Source organism: Mustelus asterias, unplaced genomic scaffold (genome assembly GCF_964213995.1).
Source record: "Mustelus asterias unplaced genomic scaffold, sMusAst1.hap1.1 HAP1_SCAFFOLD_220, whole genome shotgun sequence".
NCBI classification, from domain to species: Eukaryota; Metazoa; Chordata; class Chondrichthyes; order Carcharhiniformes; family Triakidae; genus Mustelus; species Mustelus asterias.
Genome location: NW_027590204.1, coordinates 429,631 through 455,615, shown reverse-complemented (window position 1 = coordinate 455,615; position 25,985 = coordinate 429,631). Strand labels below are relative to the sequence as shown.

At 49.9% G+C, this 25,985-nt stretch overlaps 1 protein-coding gene across 1 annotated transcript in view; it reads left to right on the top strand.

Annotated features, from left to right (window-relative positions):
• LOC144485792 (uncharacterized) overlaps positions 1-25,985 on the top strand; it is a 64,637-nt gene that overhangs the window by 26,704 nt on the left and 11,948 nt on the right. The window contains exon 3 of the mRNA XM_078203879.1: positions 866-1,048. Coding sequence (XP_078060005.1) covers positions 866-1,048 — 183 coding nt within the window. The remainder of the gene's footprint in view (positions 1-865; positions 1,049-25,985) is intronic.

Sequence of the window (25,985 nt, the reverse complement as noted above, 5' to 3'; positions counted from 1 at the left end):
ACCTTCCACCCCCTTGCTTATCAAGAATCTATCCAGTTCTGCCTTAAACTTATTCAAGGACTCTGCCTCAACCACTTTTTCCAAGAGCCGGACCCACAAATTACCAGATTCATTCAGCTCAATTTCACAATCTGCCTTTGTGTTTTAATGGTTTTCTCTCACTCCCTTTTTTTGTGTTTTAATTCAATTTCACAGGGGAATTGCAGTCCAGAAGCTCGAACAAAAGATAACATCAGTCTTGGACAGAGTCACTCAATTTATTCTGAACTGAATATCATCAGATTTTAAACATGGAAGGAAAAAGCACCGTTCACAGTGGAGAGAAGCCGTACACATGTTGTGTGTGTGCACAAGGCTTCAGCCAATCACCTGGCCTGTCAAACCACAAGTGCAGTCAAACTATGGAGAAACTATGGAAATGTGAGGACTGTGGGAAAGGATTCATTTCCCCGTCCAAGCTGGAAACGCATCGGCGCAGCCACACTGGGGAGAGGCCTTTCACCTGTTCTGTGTGTGGGAAGGGATTCATTCAGTCATCCGAACTTTCCAAACACCAGCGAGTTCACTCCAGCGAGAGACCATTCACCTGCTCTGAGTGTGGGAAAGGATTCAGTATTTCAGCCGAACTGTTGAGTCACCAGCGAGTTCACACTGACGAAAGACCTTTTAAATGTCCAGCCTGTGGGAGGTGTTTTAAAAGTTCTGGCGTACTGATGTCCCATCAACATCTTCACACTGATGAGAAACCGTTCATGTGCCCTCACTGTGGGACTGGGTTCAGACGATCATCTCAACTCATTGTACATCAGCGAGTTCACACAGGGGAGAGACCATTCAGGTGCTCTCACTGTGGGACTGGGTTCAGGCGATCATCTGTGCTCACTGTACATCAGCGAATTCACACTGGGGAGAGGCCGTTCACCTGCTCCAACTGTGGGAAGGGATTCACCCAGTCATCAGACCTGCTGAAACACCAGCGAATCCACTCTGGGGAAAGGCTGTTTACCTGCTCTGTGTGTGGGAAAGGATTCACTCAGTCATCTGGCCTGCTAAAACATCAGAGAGTTCACTCTGCGGTGAGGCCATTCACCTGCTGTGAGTGTGGGAAGGGATTTACTACATCAACCATTCTGCTGACACACCAGCGAGTTCACAATGACGACAGACCTTTTAAATGCCCAGACTGTGGGAAGTGCTATAAAAGTTCTGGGGAACTGATGTTCCATCAACGTGTTCACACTGAGGAGAGACTGTTCAGGTGCTCTCACTGTGGGACTGGGTTCAGGCAATCTTCTCAACTCACTGTACACCAGAGAATTCACACCGGGGAGAGACCGTTCACCTGCTCTGAATGTGGGAAGAGATTCATGACTTCATCGCACCTGCTCAGACACCAGAGACTTCACAAGTAACTATAGTGATTGAACTTTGCTGTCAGTGACATTCAGGACTAAACCATGTTCATTAGGGTCTGTTTACACTGGTAATAGACCCCAGCCACTTACAGGGGCTAATATTCTCACTAAAAGTCAAATAAATCAGTTTTGTGTTGAATATACGCATGGTGTTGAATCTTTTTGATATCTCTCTCGCAATTCAGATCCTTTTGAAGAGCTCTCCCACTCCCCTGTCTCCTCAATCCTCATCTCCAACAAGTTAGACTGTTAGAACATATGTAAGAATCCCTACAGTGCAGAAGGAGGCCATTTGGCCCTTGGAGTCTGCACCAACTCTCCAAAAGAGCTTCTTACCCAAGTCCACACCCACCCCTGCCCAATACCCATAACCCCGCAAGTCTATCATGGCTAATCCCTCTAAGATACACATTTTGGACATTAAGAGGCAATTTAACCTGGCCAATCCACTTAACCCACACATCTTTGGACTGTGGGAGGAAACTAGATCACCCGGGGAAACCCACGCAGACAGGTGGAGTATGAGGATTTCATGGAGCTTCTTTGTCACTAAGATTGAGACAATCTGATCAGCTGCCTCTGCTGCTTCACTCCCTTCCACAAGGCCAAACTCTGTCTAAATTTCAACCTTTCCTGAGCCCTGAATCAACATCTTTCTCTCGTTTCCCTCCCGTCTCCCCTCATGGCTTCTTAGGACTCATTTTGCCCATGAGCCCCACCTCCTGCTCCATTGACTCTATTCCCACTAAATCTCCCACTAAACTACTGATCTCCTACTTCCCTGTGTCCCCGGACATTGTCAATGATTCTCTCAGGTACTGTCCCTCTTTCGAATTTGCCATGAGCACACCCTTGTCAAAAAACAATGTCTTGACCCCACCATCCTTACAATCTACTCCCCATCTCCAGTCTCCCCTCCCTCTCCAAACTGCAGTGTTTAAACTAACACAAGACATACTAACACAAGGGCAGCACGGTGGCACAGTAGTTAGCACTGCTGCATCACAGCGCCAGGGACCCGGGTTCGATTCCTGGCTTGATCACTGTCTGTGTGGAGTTTGTGCATTCTCCCCGTGTCTGTGTGGGTTTCCTCTGGATGCTCCGGTCTCCTCCCACAGTCCAAAGATGTGCTGGTTAGGTTGATTGGGCCATGCTAAATTGACCCTAATTTCAGGGAGAATGGTTGGGTAAATAGATGTGAGGTTACGGGGATAGGGTGGGATTGTTGTCAGTGCAGGCTCGATGGGCCGAATGGCCTCCTCCTGTACTGTCGGGATTCTATGAAGAAAACACCAGACACCAGTTAGCGAAGGTTCCTTCAAACCAACACAGACAGAGCGAGATAGGGACAGACAACCCCCCACAACGACACACACAACCTGACACTCTCACACAGCCACACACACAAACATAGTGCACCCATTTACTGAGGGTTGAAGCCATAATTTGATTTCCACATCAGGGACTGATGAAAAACAGCATTGAATTCAAGGAAATTGTAGGACATGTAAACACTGAAACATCTATTTGGGCGGCACGGTAGCAGAGTGGTTAGCACTGCTGCTTCACAGCTCCAGGGACCTGGGTTCGATTCCCGGCTTGGGTCACTGTCTGTGTGGAGTCTGCACATTCTCCTCGTGTCTGCGTGGGTTTTCTCCGGGTGCTCCGGTTTCCTCCCACAGTCCAAAGATGTGCGGGTTAGGTTGATTGGCCATGCTAAAATTGCCCTTAGTGTCCTTAGATATGTAGGTTAGAGGGATTAGTGGGTAAATATGTAGGGATATGGGGGTAGGGCCTGGGTGGGATTGTGGTCGGTGCAGACTCGATGGGCCGAATGGCCTCTTTCTGTACTGTAGGGATTCTATGATTCTATGATCCTGAAACCAACAGAATATCCTAACACAGGAAGACCTGCTCTCAGAAACCACAGAATCACATGGGAACAACACAATGTGATTTTCACAATCCAATTATAAACAATGTCAAATCTTATTTAAGAACACAGTTAACATATAACAAGAAAATTTGCATAATTTTTATCAATTACAAAAAAGAACAACCATGATATTGTATAAACCTGAACAGCCAAGTGTACTGTTCCAAATCAAACAACCCCACAAACAAATATCTGTTACTTAACGTTTGGGAAACAAGAATATGGTCCTGAAACAGACAATATAAACCTTACTGAAATCACACACAGACACAGCAAGATCCCAATCTTTATCTGCATGATCAGCTCCAAACAGCAAGATCCCAACCTACACCCCGAAGCCGAACCCTAACACCTCACTCGAACCAACACCTCACCCTCCCTAATATCTCACCTTAACTAATACCTCACCCTAACCCTGGATGTGGTTCCAAACAGTACATTGGATTTATTATGAGTTAAAAAGGAAATTAATATTTTGACAAACTTCCCACGCCTTTGGTGAATGACAATTTCTCCATCATCCCTCTCCTGACCTTTCTGAGCCTCTGTGAAGTCTCGGTCATTTTAATCTGTTAATGGGTCAATGCCAGTTGTTGTTGTCACTGCCTGACATGGGAAAACTCAGGAATATCACATAAACACTCGGAAACTTCAAATCAAAGACATTTTCAGACTGGAAACTTCACTTTCAGTCAGGAACAGATTGCAGTTTTACACCAATCTCTGATTTCAGGGCTTGTTTTGTAAAACATCACCATCTAATAAAGTCTTCATAAAATGTCAAGACATTTATTGAATATTAATAGGAACAGCTCACTCTCTTATGAAGAAAGCTTCCATAGCAGCTTGCTGGGTGACAAACACAGGACAGACTTGTTCTCTCTATCCAGGACATGTCTCTGTCATAAACCCTGACACAAGACATTTCTAAACCGGATAAGGTTGGATCTTATGACCTGGACTTTAACCAAATGTCTGAGTGAAGGTTAAACAGGCTCGAGGGGGAAAATCACTTTAGACAGGAAAGAGATTTTCAAAGTGATCCGTGCTGGATTCAGACTGACACCAAACACTTTGACTGGATCCAGAGGAGTGAGATCCGAAGAGACCGTCATCTCCAGCTGCAGAGATCAGCTTCATCCGTCCGAGTGTCTGATCCGGGACCAGGAAACCATTCCGGGGAGACTGTCACCTCCAAACACAGAGCTCAGCATCCCGCTGATCCGGGATCAGTAAACTGTTCTCACTTGTTATGGCTCATTTGTCTTTTCTGCCTATTTAACTAATGTACCATTTTTTAAAAAAATTGATTTATTACTGTCACATGTATTAGTACTGATGTGGAGATGTCGGCGTTGGACTGGGGTAAACACAGTAAGAAGTTTAACAACACCAGGTTAAAGTCCAACAGGTTTATTAGTATACAGTGAAAAGTACTTTTTCTTGCGCTATACAGACAAAGCATGACGTTAATAGAGAAGGGAAAGAGAGGGTATCGAATGTAGTCTTACAGTCATAGCTGGGGTGCAGAGACTTAACATAAGTTAGGTCCATTCAAAAGTCTGACAGCAGCAGGGAAGAAGCTGCTCTTGAATCGGTTGGAAGATGACCTCAGATTTTTGTATTTTTTTCCCTGACTGAAGAAGGAGGAAAAGAGTATATCTGGGGTGTGTGGGGTCCTTGATTATGCTGGCTGCTTTGCTGAGGCAGAGGGAAGTGTAGACAGAGTCGATGGATAGGAGGCTGGTTTGCGTGATGGACTGGGTTTCAGACACAACCCTTTGTAGTTTATTGTGGTCTTGGTCAGAGCAGGAGCCATATCAAGCTGTCATACATTCACAGAGGATGCTTTCTATGGTGCATCTGTAAACGTTGGTGAGAGTCGGAGCAGACATGCCGAATTTCCTTAGCCTCCTGAGAAAGTAGAGGCGTTGGTGGGCTTTCTTAACTGTAGCGTCAGTTTGGAGGGACCAGGACGGGTTGTTGGTGATCTGGGCACAAAAACTTGAAGCTTTCATAACTGTTGCTTCTGAACAAAATGTTTCAAAATCACCAATGACACCGACCCCCTTTTTGGGTAATCTCTGACTCCCGGACTAAAATCCTAGTTTCCAGCATTCACCGTTGTTTTTCCTGACTCTAAACCCAGTTGTAAAGGAGCTTCTGTTCCATGTCTAGGAGCTCTGAACTGTGGAAGAGAGTGGCTGGAACACATTTCTTACACACTTTAGGATTAACCCATACATTTAGTCCTCATTATGATTAACAGCAGCAAAAGCAGCTGAATCCAACCCCTGCAGACACTCGTGAAGTTGCTGGTGTCTCAGCATTTGCTGTAAGTCAGTGGATCCAGTCCCGCACTCGGAACAGGTGAACAGTTTCTCCCCAGTATGAACTTGCTGGTGTATCACTAGACCATTGCAGCCTTTAAAATTCTGCTCGTAATCAAAGCATAAAACGTTTAATATCAGAGTGAATTTGCTGATGTGACTGCAGGTGGGATGACTGAGTGAATCCCTTCCCACACACACAGCAGGTGAACGGTCTCTCCCCAGTGTGAACTCGTTGGTGCATCATGAGACCATTGCTGCTTTTAAAGTTCTGCTCACAGTCAAAACATTTAAAAGGTTTTATATCGGAATGAATTTGCTGGTGTTTCAGCAGGTGGTATGATTGAATGAAGCTCTTCCCACACACAGAGCAGGTGTACGGTCTCTCTCCAGTGTGAATTCGCTGGTGTACAGTGAGTTCAGATGATCGCCTGAAGCCAGTCCCACAGTGAGAGCATCTGAATGGTCTCTCGTCAGTATGAACACATTGATGACACGTCACTTCACCGGAGGTTTTAAAGCACTTCCCGCAGTCTGGACATTTAAAGGGTCTCTTGTCAGTGTGAACTCGCTGGTGTTTCTGCAGGTTGGATGTAGCAGTGAATCGCTTCCCACACAAGGAGCAGGTGAACGGCTTCTCCTCACTGTGAATGTGTTGGTCCCTCAGCAGATACTTTTTGCTTTTAAATGTCTTCTCACAGTCAGAACATTTGAAAGGAGTCTGATCAGTGTGAACATACTGGTGTGTCAGCAGGCTGGATGACTGAGTGAATCCCTTCCCACAGGTGGAGCAGGTGAACGGCCTCTCCCCAGTGTGAGCGCGTCGATGCATTTCCAGTTCAGAAGGGTAACTGTATCCTTTCCCACAATCCCCACATTTCCACAGTTTCTCCATGGTGCCGGTGTCCTTGGTGTCTCTCCAGGTTGGACAATCAGTTGAAGACTTGTCCACACACAGAACCTGTGTACGGTTTCTCCCCGCTGTGAATGGTGTGATTTTTTTCAGACTGTGTAACTGGTTAAAGCTCGTTCCACAGTCACTTCAGTGGAACACTGTCACTCGAGTTGTGTGTGTGTGTCTGTGCTTTTCCACTCATACTGACGTTTAAAATCTTTTCCCACAGACACAACAGACAAATATTTCTCCTTTCACATTCAAAAGCTGATGATATTCAGGTTCTAAAGAATGGAGGTGGTGAGCTACTTTCTTGAACCGCTGCAGTCCCTGGGGTGTAGGTGCATCCACAATGCTATTTGGGATGAAATTCTCGGATTTTGAGCCAGCGACCATGAAGGATGGTCAAAAATATTTCCAAGTCAGGATGGTGAAGAATTGGAGATGAACCTCCAGGAGACGGTGTTCTTGAATCAAGGGAAAACATCACAGATGGTGCTTTCAAACAGGGACTTTACAGCTCTGAAAATCTGTGACATAGCCAAGATATTTAAGAGCCGGCCAGTTTGTTAATGTCAGCAGTAGCAAGCCAAATATTATCAGGTTATCCGTATTAAATGTGATTAACAACAGCAAAAATAACTGAATCCAACCATGCGGTTACTTATGAATTTGCTGGTGTCAACAGGTTAGATGGCTGAGTGAATCCTTTCCCACACACGGAGCAGGTGAATGGCCTCTCCCCTGTGTGAGTTTGCTGGGACATCAGCAGGTTGGATGGGTGAGTGTATTCCTTCCCACACACACAACAGGTGAACGGTGTCTTCCCTGAATGAATCTGGTGGGCAATGAGATTGGATGAAGACCTCTTTCTACAATTGGTGCAGCTGAACGGCCTCTCCTCGCTGTGGGTTTGCTGCTGTTCCAGCAGATGGGAGGATCGAGTGAATCCCTTCCCACACTCGGAGCAGCTGAATGGTCTCTCCCCGGTGTGAACTCGCTGGTGTGCTTTGAGGTTGGATTAAGACCTGAATCTCTTTCCACAGGAAGTGCAGCTGAATGGCTTCTCCTCAGTGTGAGTTTGTTGGTGTGACTGGAAACAGGACAACTGAGTAAATCCCTTCCCACGCACAAAGCAGATGAATGGCTTCTCCTCAGTGTGAATGTGTCGATGGTTTTCCAACAGGGATGGATACTTGAATCCTTTACCACATTCCTCACATTTCCATAGTTTCCCCACGTTGTCAGTGTCCTTGTGTCTCTCCAGGTTGGATGATCAGTTGAAGTTTCATCCACATACAGAACATGTACAGTTTCTCCTCGCTGTGAATGGTGTGATGTTTTTCCGGGCTGTGTAACTGGTTAAAGCACTTTCCAGTCAGTTCACTGGAACACTCTCACTGTGTGTGTGTGTGTGTCTCGGTGTTTTTCCAGTCACACTGATGTTTAAAATCTTTTCCCACAGAGAGAACAGAGAAACATTTCTCCTTCCACATTCAGAGGCCGATGATATTCAGACCCTGATGAATTGAATGAGTCTGTGAGATATTGAGATGATGTTTAGTTGGTTGCAGTCTGTAAATCCTCCATTTCCAATAGCCTGTAAAACAGTTTAGAAAAGTCATCACTGCCAGTCCAGGATAGAAATTGTGAAGACAATTCTTGTTTCTCTGGAATATTTTTTCCTCTCTTGTTCCCCCAAATCTGTAAATCCCCATCCCACACACTCTCCCTCCTCCCTGGGCTGAAATCCAAACCCATCTCACCATAGAAAATTACAGCTCAGAAACAGGTCTTTTGGCCCTTCTTGTCTGTGCCGAACCATTTTATGCCTAGTCCCACTGACCTGCACTTGGACCATATCCCTCCACACCCCTCTCATCCATGAACCCGTCCAAGTTTTTCTTAAATGTTAAAAGTGACCCCACATTTACTTTATCCGGCAGCTCATTCCACACTCCCACCACTCTCTGCGTGAAGAAGCCCCCCCTAATATTCCCTTTAAACTTTTCTCCTTTCACCCTTAACCCATGCCCTCTGGTTTTTTTCTCCCCTAGCCTCAGCGGAAAAAGTCTGCTTGCATTCAGCATCATTTCTTTCCTCCACTCCCAGTTTTCTCCCTCCCTCTCCTCTGTCTGGGTTCAGTTCTCCAGCTCCTGTCTGCAGACTGACAATAAAACCAATGGGTCTTATTGGAGGTGTTGGGACCTCCAGCGGGTGTTTGTGAATCCTCCCCGCCCACCTCCCAGGGTTTCCTTCCTTCCCAGAGATCAGAGTCCTCATTGATTTGAGGCCAAAGTGTAACCTCTTATTTATTGTCCCCCTCCCCCATCCTCTGATGTGAACCATCCTCCAGTGGCTGAGCCAGGATGGGGCCGTTAACCTGGGCCTGTTCCCGGGAGGGAGGGAGAAGACCCGCAGCTGCAAACCAGGGAGCTGACAATGATTCTGAAGGGTTTGCGGATCCACAAAGTGTTTCCAAATCCTCCCAGCCACCGCCTAACGCTGACTCCGCTTCTCCGGGACAAACAAGCGCCAAGGACAGCAATGACACTGCGCATGCTCCACATCACAATGCCCGGGGACTGATTGACGGCAGCTCCGGACCAATCGGAAGAAGGGGCGGGGCTGGAGGACCGAGCAGGAGCGGCTGGTCCTTCAACCAATCGGAGTGAATGAGGGGCGGGGCTGGGGGACCGAGCGGGTGCGGCTGGTCCTCCAACCAATCAGAGTGAATGAGGGGCGGGGCTGGAGGACCAACACTCAGATAAAACCTGGTGGGGGCGGAGTCAATATCGCAGCGGCGGAGCCGGCGGTTGGAGATTGGGGAGGATCCGCAAACCCTTCAGAATCATTGTCAGCTCCCTGGTTTGCAGCTGCGGGGCTTCTCCCTCCCTCCCTCCCGGGAACAGGCCCAGGTTAACGGCCCCATCCTGGTTTGGGAGCTGGAGCATGCGCAGTGCCTGCGGCAGACGGTAAGGAGCTCGAGCGAGCGGGTTTTAAATGGGGATTTTTATAGAGTCAGAGGTTTACAGCCTGGAAACAGGCCCTTCGGCCCAACTTGTCCATGCTGCACTTTTTAAAACCGCTCAGCTCGTCCCAATTGCTCGTGTTTGGCCCATATCCCTCTGTACCCATCGTACCCATGTCACTGTCTCAATGCTTTTTAAAAGATAAAATTGTACCGGCCTCTACTACTACCTCTGGCAGCTTGTTCCAGACACTCACCACCCTCTGTGTGAACAAACTGCCCCTCTGGACACTTCTGTATCTCTCCCCTCTCACCTTAAACCTATGCCCTCTAGTTTTAGACTCCCCTACCTTTGGGAAAAGATATTGACTATCTAGCTGATCTGTGCCCCTCATTATTTTATAGATCTCTATAAGATCACCCCTCAGCCTCCTGCGCTCCAGAGGAAAAAAGTCTCAGTCTATCCAGCCTCTCCTTATAACGCAAACCATCAAGTCCGGTAGCATCCCAGTCAATCTCTTCTGCACACTCTCTAGTTTAATAATACCCTTTCTATAATAGGGTGACCAGAACTGCACACAGTATTCCAAGTGTGGCCTTATTGTTCTGACTTTTCCAACAGGGCTATTGAATTTATTGGATAGATCTTCCAGGCATACTGAGCTGAATGGTTTCCATCTGTGCTGTATCATTCTGTAAAACAATGAATATTCAGAATCAGGAAGAGACAGAACGAGAGGAACCAATGACTGTGATTGAATCCAGCCAGAGTTGAGGAAGGGGAGAGAGAGGAGACAATGTAAAAGCTTCCAAATCTCTGTAGTCTCAAAGGAGAACTTTGAGAAATTTAACATAGCAGATCAGCTTGCAATAATTTGTTTTTTAAAAATTAATTTATTTCCATAGCTAATGATGTTGTTTTATATTCATTGTTTGAGGTTAAAATAGTGCTGCAGAGAAGGAGGTGCTGGAAGTCTTCAAGTGCATCAAGGTAGATAAATCCCCAGGACCTGATGAAGTGTATCCCAGGAGTGGGAGGCTAGGGAGAAAATTGTAGGTCCTCCAGTGCCAGCAGGTTAGGTTGGTCTGGAAGGACTGGTCAGTGCCTCAGGCTGTGGCCCAGAGAGAGTGGGGCCCCCTGCGCTGAGATACCCTGCCCTGCACAGCCCTGGGGGAAATGTGTCAGTGCCTCCCAGGTAAGTATCTGCTTCACCCCCTCCTGCCTGCTAGGGCCTGGGCCTGGAGTTAGCACTGCCTGTGGGGAGGCAGGCACAGCTCAGTGCCCTGAGAGCGGGGGAGCTGGGGCCTGCCTCCCCTCCCTCTATCCAGCCTCTCCTTATACTTCACACCATCAGGTCCTGGTAGCATCCTAGTAAAACTTCTCTGCACACTTTCTAGTTTAATATTATCCTTCCTATAATAGGGTGACCAGAACTGCAGTGTTCCAAATGTGGTTTTACCAATGTCTTGTACAACTTCAACAAATTGTACCAACTTCTGCATTCAATGTTCTGACCAATGAAACCAAGCATGCCAAATGTCGTCTTCACCACTCTGTCCATCTGTGACTCTACTTTCAAGGAGCTATGAACCTGTACCCCTCGATCTCTTTGTTCTATAACTCTCCCGAACTGAGTAAGTCCTGCCCTGGTTCGATCTACCAAGATGCATCACCTTGCATTTATCCAAATTAAACTCCATCTGCCATTTGTCAGCCCACTGGTCCAATTAGAACAAAGAACAGTACAGCACAGGAAACAGGCCCTTTGGCCCTCCAAGCCTGTGCCGCTCCTTGGTCCAACTAGACCAATCGTTTGTATCCCTCCATTCCCAGACTGCTTATGTGACTATCCAGGTAAGTCTTAAACGATGTCAGTGTGGCTGCCTCCACCACCCTACTTGGCAGCGCATTCCAGGCCCCCACCACCTCTGTGTGGTGATCAAGATCCTGTTGCAATTGGAGATAACTCTCTTCACTTTCCACTATGCCACCAATCTTGGTGTCATCTGCAAACTTACTAACCATGCCGCCTATATTCTCATCCAAATCACTGATCCCTGAGGCCCACCGCTGGTCACAGGCCTCCAGTTTGAAAAACAATTCACTACAACCATCCGACAGAAGCCAATTTTGTATCCATTTAGATACCTCGCCCTGGATCCTGTGAGATTTAACCTTGTGTAACAACCTACCATGTGGTACCTTGTCAAAGGCCTTGCTAAAGTCCATGTAGATAACATTAACTGCACTGCCCTCATCTACCTTTTTGGTTACCCCTTCAAAAAACTCAAATCAAGTTTGTGAGACATGATTTTCCACTCGCAAAGCTATGCTGACTGTCCCTAATCAGTCCTTGTGTCTCTAAATGCCTGTAGATCAAAATACCTTCGAACAATTTACCCACCACAGATGTGAGGCTCGCTGGCCTCTAGTTCCCAGGCTTTTCCCTGCAGCCCTTTTTAAACAAAGGCACAACATTTGCCACTCTCCAATCTTCAGGCACCTCACCTGTGACTATCGATGATTCAAATATCTCTGCTAGGGGACCCGCAATTTCCCCCCCTAGCCTCCCACGGTGTCCTGGGATACACTTCATCAGGTCCCAGGGATTTATCTACCTTGATGCACTTTAAAACTTCCAGCACCTCCTTCTCTGTAATATGTACTCCTCCAGACATCACTATTTATTTCCCCAAGTTCCATGCTTTTCTCAACAGTAAATACTGATGAGAAATATTCATATAGGATCTCACCCATCTCTTGTGGATCCTCATATAGGTGACCTTGTTGATCCTTAAGAGGCCCTACTCTCTCTCCCTTGTTACTCTTTTGCACTTTATGTATTTGTAGAAGCTCTTTGGATTCTCCTTTGCCTTATCTGCCAAAACAATCTCGTGTCCCCTTTTTGCCCTCCTGATTTCTCTTTTAACTCTACTCCTACACCCCCTATACGCCAAGGGATTCACTTGATCCCAGCTCCCTATGCATGTCATGTGCCTCTTTCTTCTTCTTGACCAGGGCCTCAGTATCCCGAGTCATCCGGGCTTCCTGACTTCTGCCAGCCTTGCCCTTCACTCTAAGAGGAATGTGTTTACAAAGACCGAGTGTGGATCCAGAGCCCGAAATAAAACCGGAAACATAAATGGAGTTGGCGGGTGGTGAGGCTTTATAAACACCCAGTGTCGGCCACAGTCCCTCAATTTGCCAAGCCAATTCCTTGGGCCTTCCGAAGGCTTCAGGACCGAGTTAATATCCGCCATCTTTATAGGGATCCACGTACTGCAAAGTGCATGCGCGTCTGCCATCTTTATTGAGCATAATTTGGAACAACTCATGCGCAGCCACCGTATTTCTTGGGGGTGAAACCAAATGAATAACCCACAGGGGACAAAAAAAATCAGATTGATTTAATAACAAACTGTGTTGTTGAAAACCGGAATTTAGGGTTACAGCCAACAACAACTTCTATTGATAAAACACCATTAATACCAGGGTGGTTAACACTGCTGCCTCACAGCGCCAGGGACCCAGGTTCGATTCCAGCCTTGGGTCACTGTCTGTGCGGAGTTTGCACATTATCCTTGTGACTGTGGGTTTCCTCTGGATGCTCCGGTTTCCCCCCACTGTCCAAAGATGTGATGCTTAGGGGGATTGGCCATGCTATATTGCCCCTTCGTGTACAGGTAAGGTGGATTAGTGGGGTAAAAACGTGGGTTACAGGTATAGATCAGGGGTAAAATATTCAGAGTTGCTGCAGACTTGATGGGCCAAATGCTTTCCTTCTGCACTGTAGGAATTCTTTGAGAAGTCATCCCTGTGCACTGAAGGTCTAGTCACTAATGGTGGAGTGATTAAAATAGGGAATGTGCAGGAAGCCAGAATTGGAGCAATGCTGGAGGTGATTCCAGAGATAGGGAAGAAAAGGCCTTGGAGTGATTTGGAAAAATTAGTTGTGAGGATGCATGAAAAATATGCAACATTTCATTTCGATCTCATAGAATCCGACAGTGCAGAAGGAGGCCATTCGGCCCATCGAGTCTGCACTGACCACAATCCCATCCACGCCCTATCCCCATTAGCCAATGCATTTACCCGAGCTAGTCCCCCTGACACTAGGGGTAATTTAGCATAGCCAATTCACCTAACCTACACCTGTTTGGACTGTGGGAGGAAACCAGAGCACTTGGCGAAAACCCATGCAGACATGGGGAGAATGTGCAAACAGACAGTGACCCAAGCTGGGAATCAAACTTGGGTCCTTGGTGCTGTGAGGCAGCAGTGCTAACCACTGTGCCACCGTGCTGCCCTCAACTCAGGGAGGAGGGAGAGTGTGTGGGACATAGATTTACTGTTTTGGGGAACAAGAACAGAAAAGTTGTTCCCTTTGAAATTAGACTTGTCTGATCAGAATTTCTATCCTGGACTGACAGTAGTTTTGTAAACTCCTTCTGCAGGATATTTGAAGGGGAAGATTTACAGTCAGCAAAATGGAATCCAGTTTCACACCAAGATTTAACAGTTGCTCAATTCACCAGCACCTGAACACCATCAGCCTTTGAATGTGGAGTGTGGGAAAAGATGACTGGACTCAGCGTGACTGGAAAAGCACTGAGAGACACACACAACCGAATGAGAGTTTTCCAGTGAACAGCCTGTAAAAACATCACACCATTCACAGCAATGTGAATTTGTGCATGTGTTCTGTGTGGACGAGGCTTCAACTAATCACTCAATATGGAGAGACATGATGATACTGACACCATAGAGAAACTGTGGATATGTGGGGACTGTGGGAAAGCATTCACTTGCCCATCCAAACTGGAAACTCATCGACGCACCCACACTGGGGAGAGACCCTTCAACTGCCCCATGTGTTGGAAGGAATTTACTCAATCATCCTGCCTAACATTACACCAGTGAGTTCAGAGAGACCGTACACTTGCTGTGTGTGGGAAGGGATTCGTCCAGATGTGTAACCGACAACTACACTGGAGAGTTCACACTGGAGAGAGGCCGTTCACCTGCTGTGTGGGAAGCGATTCATTAATTCATCCAACCTTGTGACACCAGAGAGTTCACACTGAGGAGAGGCTGTTCAGCTGCACTGACTGTGGAAAGAGCTTCAGACATTGATCCAGCCTCAAAGCACATCAGCGACTTCACGCTGGGGAGAGACCATTCACCTGCTCAGAGTGTGGGAAGGGATTCACTACCTCCTCCCACCTGGTGACACACCAGCGACTTCACGAGTGAGTGCAGGGAGTGGATTCTGCTGTAGCTGCTGCTGTTAATCACATCCAGGAGTGAGCCACATTCATTCTGACATTTGAGGTTTGTTTCTGCTGATAATAATCCCTGCAACTGGGCTGGAGTTTAATATTCTGGATCTAGAGCTGATTGTGTTTTCAGGATTGCCATTTCCCTTTAAGAACTGCTGTCTGTGATCTTTCCCCATCAGTCAGGAACTCACATCACCGCTTCTTTACAGTGCAGAAAGAAAATTTACCAGTTCCCTCATTTGCATCAAGTGGGTCAAAGATCCCTGAGATCTTAATGACTGCCCCCAATAAAGATGGCGATGTGTGGATGGGTGATCACCATCTTTGTAAGGGGCAAATTGTCAGTGAATGGGAGGGGCTTGTTCCCCATTGTTCAGAATGGAGACAACTTGTCCATCAAACTGCATCAATACTGAGTCCCAATGTCTTATTGAGGCAGTGCGTTGCCACAGAAGGTTAGAACTAAAGAAAAAATCACAAGATCTTTTATTTATATTTTAAGGGCAAGAGGGTAATCGGGAAAAGAGTAGGTTGGTTAGGAACCAATTGCCCATTAGACAACTTTGGTGTGGAGCCGGAAGATGTATTTGAGGCACTAAATGAGTATTTTGCATCTGTGTTCACTGTGTGGAAGGACAATGTAGGTACAGGAAAGCAGGGATGGGTATGTGATAGAATTGAACAGATTGTCATTGGTGGTGTGGTAAATAGTGAGGAGGACAACCTTGGATTACATGGAACACACAGAACATAGTACAGTACAGGCAGGTCCATTACGGTGCAGTTCCGGATTGGCAAACGTGGTGGTGAAGGGGAGTTCATTCATTCAATTTAAATCGCCATTGTACCTGTTTTGGGCGCAAAGTGGATCACCGCCATTCCCGGGTTTCGGTAAAGTGGCAATCTGCACGGACGCAGGTGCAGATCGTACCCGAGGGAGAGGGCACTGAGGAGGGCTGGTGCCCCAGTCAGGAGGGAGGGAGTGCCGGTGTTGGGGGCAGCAGCAGTGGGGAGGGGGACTTTACTCTTCCAGCTCTCTTGGGCGCAAACTAAGTCCAGGGTGTCTTCCCCCCCCCCCCCCCCTCCCCCCCCGGTGCAGTCTTCCCTCCCGTAGGTGGAAAAAAGTAAAGAGAGTGTCTCCGTGTCCTCTTTCCCTCTCTCCCTCCAGGGAGAGAGCACCCTCCAGCGGACCGCAGGCAGGCGATAGCTCACCTTCCTCCCCCTTCCCTCCTCCCTTCCTTGCAGGAAGCCAACAATTCGGCAGAAACGATAGAAAACGGGCGTCTCCAGCAAGCAAGCTCCAAGAAAGTGTGTTACTCACAGATGTTGCCCTCTTTTAAGGTCAAACCAAATAAACAAACTCAGGTTAAGTCAGGACAAAGTAAACGGGGCAGCTCCCCAAAAGGAGGGGGAACAGCCTGAACAGAAATCAAAGTACAAAGGAAACTTAAAGATCAATTTAAAATGTGATTATTAGGGTCAATAATGCACCCCAACCTCTGCGGTGCTCAACGGGTGCGGAAAGCTTCAACCGCGCCCGTGGACACCGCATGCTCCCTCTCCAGGGACACCTGGCCGCGAACGTAGCCGCGGTAGAGGGGAAGACAGTCAGGACGGACGGCCCTCTCGATCGCCCGCAGCCTGGACCGGTAAATGGCGTGTTTCGCCAGGCCCAGGAGCAGGTTCGTGAGGAGGTCGCCATCCCGACCCTCTCCTCTCCACACCGGGTGTCCGTAGATCAGGAGCATGGGACTGAAGTGCAAACAGAACATCAACAAAAGGTTCTTCAGGAAAACATAAAGGGAGTGCAGCCTAAGACACACAACATAGACATGGTCCACGGACTCCACAAGGCCGCAGAAAGGGCAGTCTTTGGAGCCTGTGAACCAGTGAATCCTACGGTTGTGCGGAACTACTGCATGCATCACCCTCCACCCCAGGTCCCCGATGTAATTGGGGGAGATCCCTCCGTAGAAGGACCTCCACTGGGGACCTCCGCTGCCCATGGCAACAAGGCCCGCCAAGGTGTATCCGGGCGACAGGCGAGGAGGCAGTAGTGGAAGGTGTGCAGCAGCAGCCCGCACAGGAAATGCCTCTGCGCGGTAGAAAAAGGCATGGAGGACATTTCCGCGAGGCGGCTCAGGCTGTGGGGCACCTCACCCAGGGAGGGGGGTTGAGGTTTTTGGGCCAATGTGGAATTCCGTCTGAATGGCTATCTAGATAAGTCTTAAACGTTCCCAGTGTGTCCACCTCCACCACCTTGCCTGGCAGCGCATTCCAGGCCCCCACCACCCTCTGTGTAAAATATGTCCTTCTGATATCTGTGTTAAACCTCCTCCCCCCGCCCCCCCCCCCTTCACCTTGAATCTATGACCCCTCGGGGGGGAAAAGTTTCCCACCGTTCACCCTATCTATGCCTTTTAGACACCTCTATTAAGTCTCCCCACATCCTCCGTCTTTCCAGGGAGAACAACCCCAGTTTATCCAATCTCTCCTCATAACTAAGCCGCTCCATACCAGGCAACATCCTGGTAAACCTCCTCTGGACTCTCTCCAAAGCCTCCACGTCCTTCTGGTAGTGTGGCGACCAGAACTGGACGCAGTATTCCAAATGCGGCCGAACCAATGTTCTATACATCTGCAACATCAGACCCCAACCTTTATACTCTATGCCCCGTCCTATAAAGGCAAGCATGCCGTATGCTGCCTTCACCACCTTCTCCACCTGTGACGTCACCTTCAAGGATCTGTGGACTTGCACACCCAGATCCCTCTGCGTATCTACACCCTTTATGGTTCTGCCATTTATCGTATAGCTCCTCCCTACATTATTTCTACCAAAATGCATCACTTCGCATTCATCAGGATTGAACTCCATCTGCCATTTCTTTGCCCAAATTTCCAGCCTATCTATATCCTTCTGTAGCCTCTGACAATGCTCCTCACTATCTGCAAGTCCTGCCAATTTTGTGTCGTCCGCAAACTTAATGATCACCCCAGTTACACCTTCTTCCAGATCGTTTATATAAATCACAAACAGCAGAGGTCCCAATACAGAGCCCTGCGGAACACCACTAGTCACAGGCATCCAGCCGGAAAAAGACCCTTCCACTACCACCCTCTGTCTTCTGTGACCAAGCCAGTTCTCCACCCATCTAGCCACCTCCCCCTTTATCCCATGAGATCCAATCTTTTTCACCAGCCTACCATGAGGGACTTTGTCAAACGCTTTACTGAAGTCCATATAGATGACATCCACGGCCCTTCCCCCGTCAACCATTCCAGTCACTTCTTCAACAACTTCCCCACCACGGATGTCAAGCTCACCGGCCTATAATTACCCGGGTTAAATAACGGGACCACATTAGCTATCCTCTGGGACCTCACCTGTGTCCAGTGACGAGACAAAGATTTGCGTCAGAGACCCAGCGATTTCATCTCTCGTCTCCCTGAGCAGCCTTGGATAGATTCCATCAGGCCCTGGGGATTTGTCAGTCTTTATATTCTCTAACAAACCTAACAGTTCCTCCCTTGTAATGGAGATTTTCTCCAACGGTTCAACACTCCCCTCCGAGACACTCCCAGTCAACACATCCCTCTCCTTTGTGAATACCGACACAAAGTATTCATTTCGGATCTCCCCGACTTCTTTGGGCTCCAAGCATAATTCCCCACTTTTGTCCCTGAGAGGTCCCATTTTTTTTTCCCCTGACAACCCTTTTGTTCCTAACGTATGAATAAAATGCCTTGGGATTCTCCTTAATCCTGTCTGCCAAGGACATTTCGTGACCCCTTTTTGCCCTTCTAATTCCCCGTTTGAGTTCTTTCCTACTTTCTTTGTACTCCTCCAGAGCTCCCTCCGTTTTTAGCTGCCTGGACCTAACATACGCCTCTTTTCTTTTTGACCAGTCCCTCAATTTCCCTGGTTATCCACGGTTCTTGAATCCTATCCTTTTTTACGGGCACATGCCTGTCCTGTAGCCCTAACAACTGTTCCTTAAAAGACTCCCATATGCCAGATGTGGATTTATCCTCAAACAGCCTCTCCCAATCAAGAGCTGCCAATTTCTGCCTAATCCCACTAAAGTTAGCCTTCCCCCAATCCAACACCTTACCCTTGGGACACCACTCATCCTTTTCCATCGCTATCCTAAAGCTAACAATTGTGGTCACTATTTGTCACATGTTCCCCTACCGAAACTTTGAAGACCTGACCGGGCTCATTCCCCAGTACTAGGTCCAGTATAGCCCCCTCTCTAGTCGGGCTATCTACATATTGTTCCAAAGAACTCTCCTGGACGCATTTTACAAATTCCTCCCCATTCAGAGTCCCTGCTCTCAGCGATTTCCAGTCTATACCAGGGAAATTGAAGTCTCCCACTACAACAACCCTATTTTTCCTGCACCTATCCAGTATCTCCTGACATATCCGTTCTTCCACTTCCCTTGGGCTGTTGGGGGGCCTGTAGTATACCCCCAACATAGTGACTGCACCCTTCCTGTTTCTAAGCTCCACCCAGAGTGACTTGTTACACAACCCCTCTGAATTGTCCTCCTTCTGCACTGCTGTAATATGCTCTCCAACTAATACTGCTACTCCCCCACCTCTTTTGGCCCCTCCTCTGTCTCACCGAAAACACTTGTACCCCGGAATGTTCAGCTGCCAGTCCTGTCCCTCTTTCAACCAAGTCTCTGTCACTGCAACCACATCCAAATTCCTTGTGAGCATTAAGGCCCTAAGTTTGTCTGTCTTACCTGCTACGCTCCTTGCATTGAAGTATAAGCACTCCAGACCTCCAGGCCCAGTGAGGTCATCCTCCCCCAGAGTGCACTTCTTTGCCAGCCTTGTCCCAGCCCCAAGCTCGTCCCCAGCCTCGACACTTGTAGACCTAATATTTTGATCCCCACCCCCCTGCCATACTAGTTTAAACCCCCCCCCCCCCGAACTGCACTCGCAAAACTCCCAGCCAGGATATTCGTGCCTTTCCAACTTAGTTGTGACCTGTCCTCCTTGTACAGGTGCCATCCTCTCCTGAACTTCCCATTGATCTAGGAAAATGAAGCCCTCCCTCCTGGGCCAGTCCTTTAGCCAAGCATTCAATTGTACTGACTCCCTATTCTTAGCCTCACTGGCACGAGGCATTGGGAGCAGCCCAGAGATGGCCACCCTGGAGGCCCTACTTTTTAGTCTATTTCCCAACTCCCTGAATTGCTCTCGTAGGATCCCCCTGCGCTTCCTATCTACGTCATTTGCACCAGTGTGTACAATGACATCTGTTTCTTTATCTTCCCCTTTTTAAGATGCCTCCTATCCACTTGGTGACATCCATTACCCCAGCACCAGGTAGGCAGACTACCATCCTGGAGTCCTTTTCGCACCCACAGAATCGCCTGTCCGTGCCTCTAACCGACGCATCCCCCACCACTATTTCTCTCCTAACCCCTCTCTTTCCTTTCCGGGCCACAGAGCCTGACTCTGTGCCAGTGACCTGGTCACTGTGGCTTACCCCTGGAGAGTCATCCTCCTCCACACTATCCAAAACAATATACTTGCTCACTCCCCTCCCCTCTCACACCTATCGCCGAGCCCTTCCTCTTATGAGAGACAGCCACTGGAGTACTCTCTGGTACGTTATCCTTCTGACCTTTACTCCTCCTGACTGTGACCCACGTGTCTTCCTCCCGATGCCCCGGTGTAACTAGTTCCCTATAACTCGTGTCAATTATTCTCATTCTCCCTGACTCGACCAAGGTCAGCAATCTGCAGCTCCAGTTCCGTGACGCGGTCCCTCAGGAGCTGCAGTTCCACGCACCTGGCGCAAATGTGGTCCTCCGGGAGGCTAGGTGTTTCCAGGAACTCCCACATCCCACACCGGAAGCACAGAACTGGCCTATCATTCATAGTTACCCTTTTCCTATATAGGTTTGGATAAAAATAACTTGCCCTGCCTCGCCCTTACCGCCTAAGCCTCTGAGCCAAAGCCCTGACAGCTCTCACTCTGCTTCCCACAAGCCCTGTGAGCCAAAGCCCTGCCAGCTCCCACTCTGCTTCACTTGCTCCACTGCCCGCTCGTAAGTGCTGCCTGCCTTTTAAAGCCAGCAACAAACCTCCCCAGGCCTACTTCCGGTTTTGAAAAAAAAAACCTCTGATTTTACGCACAAAATTAACTGAAAAAAATAATAAATCTCCACTAAAAAACACTCTCTTACCCTCAGCTCTCTCTGTGGAACAGTGAGGCTGAAACCTCCAAGGCAATCCCTTTTTAAAGCCAGCAACAAACCTCCCCAGGCCGAGTAACCTGGGGTCCATCCCATCCGGACCCGGCGACTTATCTATCTTGATGCCATTCAAAGATTCCAGCACAACCTCTTTCTTAAAGTCCACCTACTCAATCTTTTCAGTCCACCACAAGCCCGCAGTACATCCACCCAGGTCCTTCTCCTCTGTGAAAACAGGCAAAATACTCAGAGCACCTCTGCCATTTCTACTGGTTCCGTACAGACTTTCCCGCCTTCACCTTTTATAGGCCCTATTCCATCACGTCTCATCCTTTTACTCTTCACATATTTATAGAATGCCTTGGGGTTCTCCTTAATCCTACCTGCCAGGGCCTTCTCGTGACCCCTTCTGGCTCTCCTAATTTCCTTCTTTAGTCCCTTCCGACAAGTCGTATACTCTTCTAAATCCCTATCTTTGCCAAGCTCTGAGTCTTTTGTACGCTTTCCTTTTCTTCTCGACTCGGTCCCGCACAGCTTTCGTGCACCACAGTTCCTTTAACTGACCAACACCTCCCTGTCTGCTCGGAACGTTGTTCTGTAGAACTCTAGACAGGCATTCCTTGAAAAACTGCCACCTCTCTTCAGTACATTTCCCTGAGAATACCTCCTTCCAATTTACTACTCTAATTTGCTGTCTAATGTCTTCATATTTCCCCTTACTCCATATAAACACTTTCCTGGCTTGCCTGATCCTCTCGTTTTTTCTAATGCAAGCCTAAAGGAGATAGAGTTATGACCGCTATCCCCAAGATGCTCTCCCACTGAGAGATCTGACACCTGTCCAGGTTCATTGGTCAGTATCAGATCAAGTACAGCCTCTCCTCTTGTAGGCTTGTCCACATGCTGTGTCAGGAAACCCTCCTGAACACACCTAATGAACTCTTTCCCATCCAATCCCCTTACCCTCGGGATATTCCAATCTATGTTTGGGAAATTAAAGTCTCCCATCACAACAACTCTGCTATTACTGCATCTCTCCAGGATCTGTTGCCCTATCTGCTCCTCCACCTCCCTGTTACTATTAGGCGGCCTATCGAAAACTCCCAGCAAAGTGACCGGCCCCTTTGCACTCTGTACCTCCACCCACAGAGACTCGGTGGACAATCCCTCCACAGCATACACCTTCTCTACAGCTGTGACACTATCCCTGATCAGCAGTGCCACTCCACCCCCTCTCTTGCCTCCCTCCCTGTCCTTCCTGAAACATCTGAATCCCGGCACCTGGAGTATCCAGTCCTGTCCCTGAGACATCCAAGTCTCCGTAATGGCCACCACATCATACTTCCAGGCATCGATCACGCTCTGAGCTCATCCCCTTTATTCACTATACTCCTGGCATTAAAGTAAACACATCTCAATCCTTTGGTCTGAGCTCTCCCCTTCTCTATTCCCTGTCCATCCACCCTCTTGCACTGCCAATAACCCTTCTCTGTTTGCGAGATAACTTCCTCACTCTGATCCCCTCCCCCAAACCTATCGAGTTTAAACTCTCCCCAGTAGCCTTAGCCAACCTTCCTGCCAGGATATTGGTCCCCCTGGGATTCAAGTGCCACCCGTTTTTTGTGTGCAGGTCACACCTGCCCCTGAAGAGGTCCCAATGGTCCAGGAACCTGAATCCCTGCCCCCTGCACCAGCCCCTCAGCCACACATTCATCCTCCACCTCACTCCATTCCTGTCCTCGCCTTCCCGTGGCACAGGCAGCAATCCTGAGATTACTACCTTTGCTTTCCTCCTTCTCGGCTGTCTCCCTAATTCCCTATACTCTCTTTTCATGACCCCTTCCTTCCCACATCAGCGGTACCAATATGTACTGCTACCTCCGGCTCCTCTCCCTCCCCCCTCAGGATTTCTGGGACTCGCCCAGCGACATCCTGAATCCCAGCCCCAGGGAGGCAGACCACCATGCGAGACTCCCGCCTGCCTCCGCAAAATCGCCTGTCCGTCCCCCTGACTGCCGAGTCCCCGATTAATACTGCCTTCCCCTCTTTTCTTTAGCCCTCTGAGTTACAGGGCTGGACTCCACCCCGGAGACACGGCCACTGCTGCTTCCCCCAGGTGGGCTGTCCCTCCCAACAGTACTCAGGCAGGAGTACTTGTTGTGTAGGGGCACATCCACCGGGGTGCTCTCAATCACCCGAGCTTTACCCTTCCTGGCCGTCACCCACTTGGCCTCCTCCCGTGGACCACCTGATGATAGGGACACGAACATTGGGGTGTTGCCCCAGTCCCCTGACATGCTAAAGAAGAACTCCGGGTTGTAATCGACCGGGTGGAACAGAGCCGTGGGGGCCCCGCTGCCACCCGGCCCCGGAGACTCCTCGCCGGGGGACTGAGGCAGCACATGTTTTGATTTATAGGGTGCCTTGCCCCCTTTTTTCTGGGGACAAGGCACAAAGACAGGTGGGGGCACGGCAGGAGATGATTCACAAGGGGGGAGGGGCACGAAGACCTCGAACTCCACGGTGCCCGAGGGGCCCCGCCTCTTTTTGTTAACCTGCTCTCGGGCAAGTGAGGCCCCTCTTCGCCTTGCCGCACCCCCCCTGACCCCCCATCACGTCCCCCCGAGGTGGCGGTGTCGCCAGTTTTGCCGGCTCGGGGTCGCTAACCCCCCCCATGCTCGGGCCCATGATCCTGGGCATCCGCAGCGCCGGACCCAGCACTTGGCCCCGGAGAGCCCACGGGCCCGGCAGATGGTGGTGGGGGGGGGGGGGCGCAGGTGGAGACTGAGGCAGTCCCCGAGCCGGCTGCCGGGGTGGTTGGGGTGTCTTTCTTGGGGGCCGGGGTCCCGGTACCCCCCTTCTTTTTTATTGCGCCCTTCTGGGCCTTTTGGCCACGCGGAGGCTCCGCTCCCCCCCTGCCGGCAGCTGAGGTGGCAGCTGCTGCCGGCGTGGCCTCCCCTCGCGGGGGGCAGATGGTACTGGTTTGGGGGGAGAGGGGGCTGTGGTGCCAGCTGCGGCTGCCTTGGGTTGGCGGTCGGCGGCCTTGGAGACGGGGCAGTTTTTCCGCACATGCCCCGCCTCCTTACAGGCATGGCACCGCACACCGTCCGCGGACCAAAAGACCCGATACGTGGTCCCCTCATGGGGGATACTGAAACCTCCCTCCAGTTCCTCCTCCCGGGCCAGGCGGACAAAAACCTGGCGCCGGAAGGAGTATATGTGGCGCAGGGAGGGGTCCCTAAGGCCGAGCGGGATCGGCTGCACCCCGGACCTGACCTCCCCCAGTAGATGGAGGTGGGGGAGGAGGAGCTCACTCGGTAGGAAGGGCGGGACGTTTGATATCATGATATTATGGGCGGTGGCCTCCAAAGGGTCCACTGCCAGGAACGTCCCGCCCACCGTGAGCCCCCTCTCCAGGGCGAGGTGGACCGCCTGCTCGGCCTTCAAAAAGAATACGGCCCGGCCGTACATCTTTGAGGCCGCGACAATGGCTGAGGGGCCGACAACCCCAGCCATTGCCTTGACGCAGGCCTCGATAGACATGTCGGGGTGGGCGTAGCACTTAACCCCGAGCTGTCTCGTTATCAGAGAGAATGGCGGCAGGGCCTTGGGAGCGGCGGGGGCTCTGGCAGCCGCCACACCTGCATAGGTGGGCCGAGAAGGCTCTGCCACCGGCGACGCTGGTGATGTCGCCATCCTTTCAAGGGAGTGCTACACCCACCCCGAGACTGCCCAGATGTACGGCAGGGTGTATAAGAGGAGGGAAAAATAAGGGAGGGTGGGGTAGGTGGATGGGGGTCTAGGTGCTCTCTCCCTGGAGTGAGAGGAGGTCAGAGGAGCAGGAGGAAGACTAGCAACAAGGCACGGAGGGGGGCCGGTGCCCCAGTCAGGAGGGGAGGGGGTGCCGGTGTTGGGGTCAGCAGCAGTGGGTGGGGGACTTGGGTCTTGGGGCGCTGTTGGGCGCAAACAGTTCAAGTCTGTGTTATCTTCACCCCCGCCCCCCCCCCCCCCCCCCCCCCCCCCCACTGCAGATGGAAAAATTAGACAGTCTGAAATGACTTTGCCCCCCCCTCCTCTCCAGTCACTCCTCGTCCTCTCTTCCTCCCTCCCTCCGGGGAGAGCACACCCTCCAGAGGCAGGCAGGCCAGGCGGCAGGCAGGCAGGCAACAGTTCACCTCCCACCTTCCTTCCCCCTTCCCTTCCTCCCTGCAGGAAGCCAAAAACCTGTGAACAAACTGTGGTGGAAAAAGAAAGTGTGTTACTCACAGATGTATCAGAGAAACAAGTCCAAGTTTCTGCCCGGTTCTGACCCGGGGACTTCTGCGTTTCAGGCGAACGTGAAGCCACTTCACTACAGAAACAAACTCCGATGTTTGAGACAGGAGGAGGTTTGAGTCTGTCTGAAGATCAATCTTCATTCACACAAAGCCCACGCTCTGATTGGCTGGAGGACCAGAGTCCTTCCGGTCCTCCAACTCTTCCCATTGGTCAACACCTCAGCATGAAGATCAGAGGGTGGGCTCTCCCCTGCACATGCACAGCTTCCTCTCTCCCCCGCACATGCGCAGCTTCCCTTCCCCCGCACATTTACAGTCCCGGGCCGGGGGGAGGGGGAGATCACCGAGCGGCTTCTCGCTCTGTCCGGAGCCGTCAGCCGGTTGCCTGGAAATCTTGGCTCGAGGAGGTGCAGGGGGAGGGGAACAATGGGTGGGGGCGGGGCTCCCGGGTCCACGCGCCCAGGCCTGCGGACTGGAACCCGGAGACATCACCGCGGAGCAGAGTGATTCCTATTGGCTGATTCAGGCAGGGCTCCATTGTGCCGTCACAATGCAGACGTTGTCCAATGAGCTTCAGAGTGAAACTTCCTCCTCTGGACAACATCTGGGAGGAAATCAATGTTTCCCCCTTTCCATTTCTTTTCTCATTCTGGGGGAAATTG